Raw genomic sequence first — 13,045 nt, 5'->3', positions numbered from 1 at the left:
AAATAAATACATGTAAATAAATATCAATAAAAATATAATATAAACAAAATTAACAAATGATGACATGTTCAGAATCGAAAATAATAGAACAACGCAAAAGTAAAATCCACTAATTGCAATAAAAATGAATTACACATACGTATATGTACTAAAAAAATTGGCTTGCCATTCATTGTGGCATTTCAATTTGAACAATATACAGATGTCCTATAAAAGGAGACTGTAATATGTGTGTGTGTATGTTTGTGTGTCAAGATAATAGTTTGAATGAAATTAGGAAGACAAACTCAAATATATATTGAATACAAACATCATATAATACACAGTGAAATAAGTTTTCTTTTTTAAATGGATGTTGGTGTTCTTGATTTTACTTGTTAATTAAGAAAGCATATGAAATTTATAAAAGAATTTTATAACAAAAATTTCTTTATTAAGAAAGCATAAAAAATCAACAACATGGTAGTAAGAAAGAGTAAGCGAGGGAAAAAAAAATCTGCCAAGATGTTGCTAGCAAATTTATTGTCTTCGGAAAACCCTATACAGATGATCATTATATGATCATATGTTTTTATGTTATTTTCATATATATATATATATATATATATAACACGTTTTTTTTTAGTTCAGCAAAACGTAGTAGGCGAGAAATGATGGTAAAGTAGAACATATATAAGTAATACAGTAAAACAATTTTCAAGGGAACATAAATATAATCAGTAAACTTAACGTTAACAACACCATCAAGATAGAAAGTTTGCAAGTAAGAACAAATTTAATATTGAAGACGAAGTTTTTTATAAACCTGTAAAAAGACGTCAACGTCAATCGTGAAGAAGATTTTTTGCAGTTGTCAAGGTCATTGTATGTCCAGTCATTTATGCCCTCTACGTTGAGATGTGCATCAGATAAATGTTTCGACAAACCTGCAATTACGCAATCAAACGTTGAGGAACTATCCGAATTCTTTTTGCAGAAACATGATGAAAACAACACATAAAAAATCGGAAACGGTAACGGTAAAGAAACATATAGCATAAGTATGTCGTCAATTAGTACAACAATAAACTTGATAGTTGATGCCGATCGACAGACTAATGTTTTACACTTTCTACCCAACTTCACATTTTCTTTCTCCACCAATTCATCATTATCTGCAGACTGCAAATCAATTAATATCTGCAAATCAATTAATTAATCAATGAAGAAACACAATTTATTGAATTTAAATCGATATATTAAGAGAAATACTTACCGTACGTGAAAGTTTAGACTGTAGTCCATTAAAAAAGCAAGGAATTATGTCACGGCAATAGCGTTTGATCGTGGGTTTTTTGCAGAAAGAAAATCTCAAGCTGTGAAAAATTGCAGGAGACAATTATAAGAAGAGTTGTGAGTGGTTACAAATATTCAAATTCTATGTTGTAGTTAAGCGTACATCGTGTGCGGTTTTGAGAAGTTGAGAAAACCGGCCAAAAATTCAGCACACGATGGGAGAAAAATAAACGGTTTACGTAGAAGGTGGGCCAAAGTTTGAGGTAAAAAAATTGAATAAATGAAGAAAAAAAAAAACTAACGGAACGTGGGTAAGAAATTAGGAAAAAAGAAAAAAGAAAGAAACTGAGAAGAAAAACTTACCTACGTCAAAATATGAGGATAAAAGAGAAAAAATAACTTCCTACACAGATGTTCTTAAGAAACGGAAGATTATCTATATAATTTAATTATGCTTTACCAAAAGTACCCCTAGGTTATAATTTTTTTACAAAATTGCTCCTAGAGTTTCGGGGCAAAACTTTTCTTTTATATATAAAGATTAGATTTAGAGCTTGTTAATTAAATCATCCACGTGGCATAATATGAATGGAATTCAATTATTGTACATAATCGATTATTGTACATAATCAAGTCATACGGGTTAGAATTTAAACTCTTTTTATTTTATGTGTGAGAGAGAGAGAAAGTCAAGTCAACAATTCCACAACTTGAGTCGTTTTCTAAATTATCACTATTATGATCCATAATTGCCTTCAATACTGTCTTTACTATAGAAGATATGATAGATAGAGTTGACAGTTGACTAAAAAAGAGAAAAAAAATATTTCGAATGGACATAATCTTTACGCAAATTACGATCATCCCTGAGGTAAGATCAAATTACAAAAAAAACTTTCATGTTTGGGTAATTATAGTTACCTCTCTCAATTATGAATCTTCTTATATCTCAACTCTTGCGGTGTTAAATTGAGGGGAATTTTCTAGGTTATGTGGAATATTCTTCAGGTTGTACCCGTTTTATCTCATTCGAGCTCCACATTTTAAAATAAGATAATCATAAGATGTGTGTCTTGGCTTGTAAACATCAGATTGTGTGATGCATCAAAAACTGCATTTTTGCACAAAACGAGTACAAATCATAGAACTTTCCACGAAATCTAGAAGATTCTGTTGAATTTGACACCGCAAGAGTGGACGTGTAAGAAGATTCAAATTGAGGGAGGCGGCTGTAATTACCCAAAGAAGAGAGTTTTTTTTTTCTTCGTAATTTCATCTTATCTCAGTTGAGTGACCGTAATTCACCCTAATTTTTATAGAGTTCACTTATGACTTTAAAATTTCAACATCTTTCTAGTTTTGAACTTCTCTCATTTTTCTTTTGTTCCTAGATCCATTTCATAATGTAAATAGCATATCAACCCCATATTCGATAATTTTACCAATTTACTATCATCAAGTAATTGTTTTATTATCAATTGCAGACAATACTAATAATATTTCTGATATCATTTTCTTCAAATACTTCATTTGTTCTATAATATTTGTCACTTTTAAGAAAAAAATTGTTTCATAATATCTGTCACTTTAGATTTCCAATGCTGCATTAATTGCGTAATTATCAGTTTTACCCTTATTAACTATCTCCAACACTCTCTCACGTTAATTATTGGTAAGGGCATTTTAGTATAAAAGCATATAATTTCCTAAAATTAAGCAACATTTATTTGGATTTTTAATCCTTGTGCAGAAACTAAAAACGACAATTATAAAGGAACGAATGGAGTAATATAAATAAATATGACTGTGCAGTTCTTCCCGGCCTTTAATCGGCGAAATTATAAATTTAAAAAATAATATCAAGGGTGAAAGTGCCACAACAGACATAAGTCTCAGGGGTGCAAAATGCAAACTTCTACTTTTGTGATAAATCACTAAATTTGTTATGTTGAGGGAAGTGAAATGCAATTTATAAATTTAAAAAAAAAATATCAAGGGTGCAAAGTGCCACAATAAGTAACAAAGTCTGTCTCTTCAACCTTTATATATCCCACTGAAGTTGTCTGGTCGAAATTAACTTCAATGGCCATCACCATCATCGACCAAGTCAAGGTGGCGCCGCCGCCGGGCGCGGCGGCGGAGCAAACCCTCCGACTCCTACATTTCGATATTATGTGGCTTCCCTACCTCCTCATGCAAAACCCCGACTACTCTTGTACGAACAATTAAAGTCTGGTCGGTAGTTCAATTTGTAGTTGTATTTGAATTCTAGTTCAATTTGTATTTGTATTTGTATTTGAATTTTATATCAATTTGTAGTTGTATCTGAAATTTAGTTGACTTTGTATTTGTATTTGAAATTTAGATCAATTTGTAGTTGTATTTGAATTCTATTCAATTTGTATTTGTATTTGAATTTTTAGGTTAATTTTGTGTTTGAAAATTAGATCAATTTCTAGTTGTATTTGAATTCTAGTTCAATTTGTATTTGTATTTAAATTTTTAGGTTAATTTTGTGTTTGAAATTTAGATCAATTTCTAGTTGTATTTGAATTCTAATTCAATTTGTATTTGTATTTGAATTTTTAGGTCAATTTGAGTGTCTGAAATAAATTGGTTAATTAAAAAACAAATCAATTAGTGATTTCGTACTGAATTTCACGAAACATTACATTATATTTCGTGGAAAAATCTACGAAATATGATCTACAATTTCGTGGAAAACTCCACGAAATATGATGTACAATTTCGTGTATTATTACACGAAATACACGATTTTTTTCAATCTAACAGTTTCGTCCTTCGTGTTCTATAACAATAAACACTTATATTTCGTGTAAAAATACACGAAAATATTGAGTGAATTTCGTGTAATAATACACGAAATAGTGGGTGAATTTGTTTTTTTTTTTAGAAAAGTTACAAATGAAATAAATCGGACTGCAAGGCGATAAAAATTGCACTATGAATAGCATTTCAGTATAAATCGGCGAAAGCATAAATTTAAAAAATAATATCAAGGGTGAAAGTGCCGCAATAGATATAAGTCTCAGGGGTGCAAAATGCAAACTTCTACTTTTGTGATAAATCACTAAGGTGGCGTTTGCAAAAACTTTTAAAAATAGATTATGAGCTTTTTTTCTCACATGATCTGTTTTTAGGTGTTTGCAAAATTAACTTTTGCTTTTGTTTATCTTAAAATAAGTTAGCTTTAAAGAAGCAAAAACAAAAGTTGATTTTGCAAACACGTGAAACAGATTATGAGCAAAAAAAAGCTCATAATCACTTTCAAAAAACTTTTGCAAACACCACATAAATTTGTTATGTTGAGGGGAGTGAAATGCAATTTATAAATTTAAAAAAATAATATCAAGGGTGCAAGTGCCACAATAAGTAACAAAGTCTGTCTCTTCAACCTTTATATATCCCACTGAAGTTGTCTGGTCGAATTAATTTCAATGGCCATCACCATCATCGACCAAGTCAAGGTGGCGCCGCCGCCGGGTGCGGCGGCGGAGCAAACCCTCCGACTCCAACATTTCGATATTATATGGCTTCCCTACCGCCTCATGCAAAACCTCTTCTTCTACAGTTTCCCCTGTTCAGAATCAAATTTCTCCGACACCATTATCCCAAATCTCAAGAAATCCCTTTCCCTCACTCTCAAACACTTTCCTCCGTTCGCCGGAAAAATCATCTTCCCACTCACCGCACCAAACACGCCGCCCTTTTCACACTACATCTCCGGCGACGCCATTTCCCTGACAATCGCCGTGTCGAACGCCGATTTGATTCCCCTGACGGCGAATAATATTTCCAGGGATTCTGATCAGTTCCACCACTTCGTCCCTGAGTTGCTGCCGCCGGCGACACACTCGCCGGAGCAAATCAAGTTCGCCGTCGCAGCTGTTCAGGTGACTCTGTTTCCCAACCAGGGCATCTGCGTCGGCTTCACCAACCACCAAGCCATCGGCGACGGCTCCACAACCGTCGGATTCTTGCAAACATGGGCCTCGATCAATAAATCCAACGGCCGCCGTGAAATTTTGTCGCCTTTCTACGAAAGAAATATCGTTCCGAATTCCGACAAGCTGATCGAATCGTGTTGGGAAATCATTAGAACGTATAAGCCAACACTTTCATCTTCCATTTCTCTTCCGACGTATAAAACCCGAGCCACGTTTATTCTCACCGAAGCCGAAATCCAACAGCTCAAGAACTTTGTCAAGAATAAAAATCCGGGACCAAACGTGTCGTCTTTCGCGGTAATATGTGCCTACGTGTGGACTTGTTTGGCCAAATCGACAGTTGATCACGTGGCGGATGATGAGCCGGAGTATTTCAATTGCACCGCCGATTGCCGGAGAAGGCTAAATCCGCCGCTGCCGGATAACTATTTCGGCAACTGTTTGGGACTCGTGCAGGCCGAGTCGACCCACGGGCGACTAAAAGGAAAAGAAGGGATTGTTTTTGGTGCGGAGGTGATCAACGAGGCTATTCAAAAGACGGTGAATAATGAGAGGGCGATTCTGGAAGGTTCTATAGTTGGGTTTCTAGAACGTCGGAAATTGATTGGGAAGAGGGTTTTTGGGGTAACGGGTTCGCCGAGGTTTGATCTTTATGGTGCGGATTTCGGATGGGGGAAGCCGAAGAAGTTCGAGGTGGTTCATATTGATTTTGGCGGTTCGGTTTCTCTTTGTAAGTCGAGGGAATTTAAAGGCGGAGTTGAGATTGGGTTGTCGATGAAGAAGGTTGAAATGGATGCTTTTGAAGCTATCTTTAATCAGGGATTCATTTGAAACATGTTTGTCTTTTTGTTCTGGGAAATTTCCGTTTGCATTGATTTCACATTTCATTATTTGTGTGCACAAAAAACATATTTGGACCTTCATGTTTTAGTAATTGAACATTTTTTGTTATTTCTGTCAATTTACCGTTAGTAATCAATTAATGCAACGATGGCGAAATGTTTGATTCTATTAGTACTAACGGAAATTGACGGAAATAACTAATGTGTGAAATTTTTGAAACATGAGGGGTCAAATGTGAAATTAGTATAAACTTGAGGGCTGAAAACTGTATTTTTTTTCTTTACCGTGCTACTGCATGCTTCAATTATCAGATCATCTTCTTCCTATTGTAATGATTCCTCTTTTTTTCTTTTTTGAATAAAATTTAGTGTTATGTAAAATAAAATTATTAAAGAATGAAATTATGGAATCCACATATTTTGACAAGTTGACAAACGCTTATAAATTTATAATGGGGCACGCAAAACTTTGTTTTACTTTGATATTTTAAATTAGGTAATCAATTAATTTGTGAAACTGATAACCCTGCAAGTTGGGGTATTTTAATTTCTGTAGATTTGACTTTGGATGGACATAGTTTATATTTTGGGTTTATTACGATAACTCCCTTGTTCATATTTTTTAATGAGGTAGATTCAATTAATTTTTCTTTTTTTGAGATACACCCAAATTGGTCAACTTGGCAAAATATATTATATAATTTCCCTTTAATATCCATATTTTATTTTTGAACGGCATTTATTTCCTTAACTACGTGATATGAGATTTGCTGATACGTTGCCTAAAATCACAGAATAAATTTACGTGAGTTTATTGGCCGTTTCTATCAAATCGTGTACAATCTGTTTTGAAGATTTTCTCCAGCGTTTCATAGTTTTTCTATCGTCTTTGAAGATTTTTTCACCGGCGTGGAAATAAGATCGGATTTGAGCGTTCATTGTTGTACGTCGTTAAGCGGGTATGAATGCGTTTTTTTTTTCGTTTTTTATTTTCGCTATATGTCCAGGGTTGTCGTGTACGGTGGTTAGACATTTTTAAGAGTTGTGTTGATACTTGATTCTATTAAGTAGAACGTTTTTTAACAAAATTACGTCGTCACATATACATCGTTATTTTTGGCTGATGATGTTTGTTTGGAAGAGGATTCACAGAGTTATAAGAGGATGGTTCACGCAGTCGGACCAGAGTTGTTTTATTTGAGCGACGTAGTTGGTTTATGCAATAATCGAAATAAATGTCTGTTGTGGTCGAGTTCATGAGTTTGATCCATATTGATAGTTGGTTTATTTGTTTACAACAGTAGATTTTAGTGTGCTCGGTAGTACATTAAAATATATTTCGTAGTTTTTTTTTTAATTTAGCGTATGGATTTTGCATTTTAAGTTTATTTTTGATGATATTAATGTATTGTCATTCAAATGTATTTGCAGTCTATTTAATCATTTTTTAGTATTCTGCATTTTTAATTTTGTTTCATGATTTTAGGTTTTTTCGATGGCGAATTTCGTACGGATTTTGTTGAGGTTTGGTTGGTTGGTTGCTATAAAGAGGTGTTTACGATGTAATGGCTCGGTAACTTCGGTTAAGTGTTAAACCGTTGTAATACAGTAGTATACTATTATGAATACCGTATGATACTACCATTATCATTTTATTATACCATTATGAGATTATTAATGTACTAGAATTTTTTAACTCGACATATTTGTTTGATTGTGTTATGATGTGTTTTATGTATTTTATCAAAACCCTAGATTGAAATTATGAGATTATTAATGTACTATTTTATTGGTTATGTTGGAATACTTTACGTTGTTTTGTTCTCAATGTTCTTGTCATTTCAGTGGTATATTGTTTGTAACACAATTTCATATCACTACTATAACCGTAATATACTATCACAGCAGATTAATGTACTATATTGAAATTATTAATATACTATGTGGTTGAATAATACGGGATCCATAGTCGATTAACGAGATCCATAGTCGAATTAGATCAATAAGATAGTTTATTACATGATATAAGGAAAATTACCCTAATTGATTAGTATTTCAAACAAACATATTATTCAGTTTCCATATATATTATTATTTTTTCATGTATATTATTATTTACCCTAATCGTTTTCATATAATAAGGAAAATTACCCTAATTGATTAGTATTTCAAACAAACATATTATTCAGATTGATATTATTTCAAAAGGTAAAGTAACGGAATTTGGGGGATTTGATTGAGGGTACTTATGTAATTTAGAAAAGTTTGGGTTTTTATCAAAATGGCAAATTTAAATTTGGGTCTATCCCTATTATTTGAATGTCTAAGGGGGTTATATCTAATAGACCCTTATATTTTTCTGATTATTGTAGTAACATCTTTTCTAATTTGGAATTTATTTAAGTATCAACCATCCATACATTGTACTTTAATTTTATTCTTTTTAAATACCCTTAAAAGGATTGAGATGTCATAAATGTCGTTTTAGTTTCAACAATGTTGTTTCAACTTCAAACATGATTTTAACTATTTTTTTAGTCTTAATTTGACATGTTTCAGGTTTCAACAATGCTGTTTCGACTTCAAACATGAATTTAACTATTTTTTTAGTTTTAATTTGACAGAACTCGATACATGAAATTTGTAGCTCTTTTGAATTAACTATCTAATCCAACTTGAATCACCAAAACTGATGTTGCTGAGAAAAATATTCATTAATCAATGAACACCGCCCACAATGTTTTTACTTTCAGTTATCTAAAATTCAAAACATAACTCATTCATGTATAACTTTGTCACCCGACATCCAATCTAGCTGATTCAAATTGAATTAGAAAGCTAACTCAACAGACTAAAGTTTTGTGTTTTAAATTTTGTCAAATCAAATTAGAAAACGGTCAAATTAAAATCACAATAAAACTCAAAACACGATACTAGTAAAATTAAGGACAAAATGCACTTCGCCCCCTTAAAAAAACCATTTTTTGCATTTTCCCCCCTACAAATACAAAAAAGAGACTTTGCCCCTTTAAAATGCAAAATGATGTGCACATTGCCCCATAATCAACTTCCGTCCAAAATTTTGTCAAATTGGGTTTTTATAAAGGGTATTTTCGTCAATTCAAGATGGAACTACTATTAACCTTTTCCACCTCAAATTGCTACTAGTGAAACGGAGACAAATGCCCTGGCTTAGCCCAGCTCCAAATCCACCGGAAGGAGGTTAATAATTCACCAGTTTAATTTCGGGACCACCGATTCCGCCGCTGGTGGTGGCGGCGCGACGGAGGATTGATACGCTGCGTCTGGTTTGTTCGGCACCTGGAGTTTGGAAAAGTACTGGTGGGATTAATTTATCCTTAAGTTGCGGAAGAATGAGGTGAGATGATGATGATGTTGGGATTAAATTATCCGTGAGGGCTGGGAGATTTATCCAACGATGAGTGATGGGATTGTGGAGAAAGAGGCTGTTCATGTTCTGCAGAGCTAGCCAGCCGTGTGAAGATCCGACCGTTTTAATGCCGCCAAGTACCAGATCTCTTTGTTCCGGTACATCGCTGCCGTTGACGCACCTGATTATATGTCCTCTCCTAGGCTGTAGAACATGTGAACCCAGTCTCGGAGTGGTGGCAGCGCATCAGCAACATGGGTTTCAGAGTTGGCGGCGGCCGGAAAATAGCAAGAGGAGAAAGTCCTTGTTTCGTAAAAATAATGACGAGTGCTGACACAACGAGGTTTCATGGGAGCGCACGATGTCCGAGAGTGTTGTGGGATGAAAATAATAATTCCTTTTGAAGTGACGAAAATACCCTTTATAAAAACCCAACTTCGGCGAATTTTTGGACTGAAGTTGATTGTGGGGCAATGTACACATCATTTTGTATTTTAAAGGGGCAAAGTCTCTTTTTTGTATTTGTAGGGGGGAAAGTGCAAAAAGTGGGTTTTTTAAGGGGGCGAAGTGCATTTTGTCCTAAAATTAAAACGAAATAAAATGTGGAAATTATTAAGTAATGAGGGATAATTAATTAGTCAAATAAACCACCACTAGTCTAATAAACAACCTTTATTTGTCTCTCTAATCTCTCTCTCTATATATATATATTAACTCAAGCTATCTTATAGAACATCATCATCTCTAATGGCTATCAAAATCATTGAGCACTGCCATGTGGCACCCTCACCGGATACTGCCTTAGAACAATCCCTCCAACTTCTACACTTTGACATGATATGGTTTCCATTCCACCTCATGCAAAATCTCTTCTTTTACAGCTTCCGATGTTCGGAATCACATTTCTCCGATACCGTTGTCCCGAGTCTCAAGAAATCGTTGTCCCTCACTCTCAAACATTTCCCTCCGCTTGCCGGGAAAATCATTTTTCCGCTCTTCACGGGCATGCCTGTTTCTCAATACGTGGAAGGGGACTCGGTTTCTCTCACTATCGCCACGTCGGACGCTGATTTGATTCCACTGACGGGGAATCTTTCCAGGGATTCCGATCGATTCCATGACTTCGTCCCTGAGTTGCCTCCGGCGGATTATACGGACACCATTGACTTCTATGTAGCAGCTATTCAGGTGACGTTGGAATAAATAGTTTAAACATTTTTTTAGCTTTGAATTAGTATAAATATTGAATGAGTCAATTGATGGTGATGTCTTAATAATTGTTGGACAAAATGCACCTCACTACACTTTCTGGCACTTTCTCCCCTAAAAATTCTGAACAGAGATAATGCCCCTCGAAATATTGATTTGGTTGCATTTTGTTCTAAAAGCTAATTTTCGTCGGGCATTGTGCAATAAAAATAACATTTTAAAGGGGGTTTTTGAGATCCTACACCGGGTGAAATACACCGGGTAGATCTTTACCATTCATATACACACAAACACACACACACCCACATTGGTATGTGTAGATCAACGGTAAAAAATCACCCGGTGTAACCTTCACCGGGTGTAGGATAGATAAACCTTTTAAAGGGTCAATGTGTAGAAAAATAATGTTTTTAAGCGACAAGGTGCAACAAATATAACATTTACAGTGCAACGGGCAAAGAAAAACACACTCAATTCCAGTTAATAATCCATCAGAATTTTGCTATCGGGGCAATGTGCAACAAATATAACATTTTGAAGGTAGAAATTCATTTTTTTTAGGGGTAAAGTGCAAAAATAAAAATAAAAATATATAGGGGTGACATGCAATTTGCCCATAATTGAAAAATAAAAATAAAAATTTGATGGTGAGACCTTTCAATAACACGTCGTCTTTTGAAGTCAATGAGCATATACACCATTGATAATGGGTAGTGTAAGTAAAATTGGAACACCCTTAACTAAAAACCTGGATTCGCCACTGGCCTGCCTGGTAATAGGTTACATTGTTTCCGGAGCAAGGTATCTGCATCGGCTTCACCAACCATCACGCAATAGGCGACGGGCTTTCAATGATCGCCTTTCTACAAACATGGGCCATGATCACCAAACTAAACGGTGACGACACACATCTATTAACATTCGGCCAAGAAAAACTTCCTTTCTACAACAGAAGCGTGGTCCCACACGCCGACAAACTAGCAACCGAACGATGGAACAACGTGAAAACCTACATGCCGACAGTTTCTCTAACCACCGAGTTGCCCACAAATAAAGTCCGCACCACGTTCGTATTGAACAAAGCCGAAACCCTAAAACTCAAGAAACGGGGCCCACCCAACGTCTCATCTTTCGTGATAGTATGCGCGTACTTGTGGACATGCATGGCTAAGTTGGCCAGTGATGAGGTGGTGGATGACGAGGCGGAGTACTTAGCTTGTGATGTGCACTCGCACGGGCGATTAAACACCCCGCTGCCCGAGACTTACTTCGGTAACCGCTTTGAACTCGTGGTGGCTGAGTCAACTCATGGAAGGCTAAAAGGGAATGACGGGATTGTTTTTGCTGCAGAGGCGATCGAGAAGGCTATTCGGAAAACTTTTGACGGTGATAAGAAGAGTCCGGATGAATTGGATATTTTAGGTTTGATGGAAAAACGGGTTCTCGGAGTAGGTGGTTCGCCAACATTCGATATGTACGGGGCCGATTTTGGGTGGGGAAGGCCGGAGAAGTACGAGGCTGTTCATATTGATTGCGATGGATCGGTTTCGATGTGTAAGTCGAGAGAATTTGAAGGAGGCTTGGAGATTGGTTTGTCGATGTCGAAGGTCGAAATGGATGCTTTTGAAGTGATCTTCAGGCAAGGACTCAATGAATGAAGCAACATAAGATATATACATGAATTGTAGCTGTGATTTAATTTTGTTTTTGTATAAAATATTTTCGATGGGGATGTTTTAATTTTCGCTCTAGATGTAATCTTTATTTTATTAAATCCAGAAATAACTATGAATATATACGAAATAGTGATAAGGGTTAATAGTATTTTGTCACCTACACTTTTGCCCGATTTTGGACTTTGTTACCTTAATAGAAAATAACTGCACAGGTGCGGCCAAACCGGTTATTTTGACTCACTTTGCCAAGTAGTCGACTAAGCACAAGTTTCTTGAAATTTTTACGGAAAAATTACAGCTTTGGTCCCTCAAGTTTGAACTGATTTCACATTTCGTCTTCCATGCTTAGAGAAAACACATTTGATCCTTATGTTTCAATAATTTAACACTTTTAGTAATTTCTGTCAATCTATCGATTAGCCTTTGTAAGTCGAGAGAATAGGAAGGTGGGGTCGAGATTGGGTTGTCTTAAGCTCGAATAGGGTAAAACGGTACAAACTGGAAAATATTCCACATAATTTAGAAGATTCCACTAAATTTGACACCGCAATAGTGGACATGTAAGAAGATTCATAGTTGAGGGGTGTTTGTAATTACTCAAACATGAGAGATTTTTTCGTAATTTGACCTTACCTCAGGGCAGGGGTGGCCGTAATTTACCCATTATAAATCTATTAGTTCTGT

General features: G+C 35.2%; 2 protein-coding genes across 2 annotated transcripts; both read left to right on the top strand.

The window, feature by feature from the left end:
- The first annotated feature begins 4,674 nt into the window (after positions 1-4,674).
- Positions 4,675-6,501, top strand: LOC105950423 (phenolic glucoside malonyltransferase 1). Its single transcript, XM_012973771.2, has one exon. The coding sequence runs from the start codon at positions 4,734-4,736 to the stop codon at positions 6,072-6,074; it is 1,341 nt and encodes a 446-aa protein (XP_012829225.2). The 5' UTR covers positions 4,675-4,733; the 3' UTR covers positions 6,075-6,501.
- A 3,685-nt stretch (positions 6,502-10,186) lies between these two features.
- LOC105950384 (malonyl-coenzyme:anthocyanin 5-O-glucoside-6'''-O-malonyltransferase) lies at positions 10,187-12,518 on the top strand. The gene is made up of 2 exons (XM_012973732.2): positions 10,187-10,664; positions 11,465-12,518. Exons 1-2 carry the CDS (start codon positions 10,224-10,226, stop codon positions 12,341-12,343), a joined length of 1,320 nt encoding a protein of 439 aa, XP_012829186.2. The 5' UTR covers positions 10,187-10,223; the 3' UTR covers positions 12,344-12,518.
- Positions 12,519-13,045: the final 527 nt, after the last annotated feature.

The sequence above is a fragment of the Erythranthe guttata genome, chromosome 4 (assembly GCF_056151865.1).
Source record: "Erythranthe guttata isolate IM_541 chromosome 4, IM_541, whole genome shotgun sequence".
NCBI lineage: Eukaryota > Viridiplantae > Streptophyta > Magnoliopsida > Lamiales > Phrymaceae > Erythranthe > Erythranthe guttata.
Note: the sequence above shows the minus strand (reverse complement) of the source record. Positions and strands in the feature narration are given on the sequence as shown.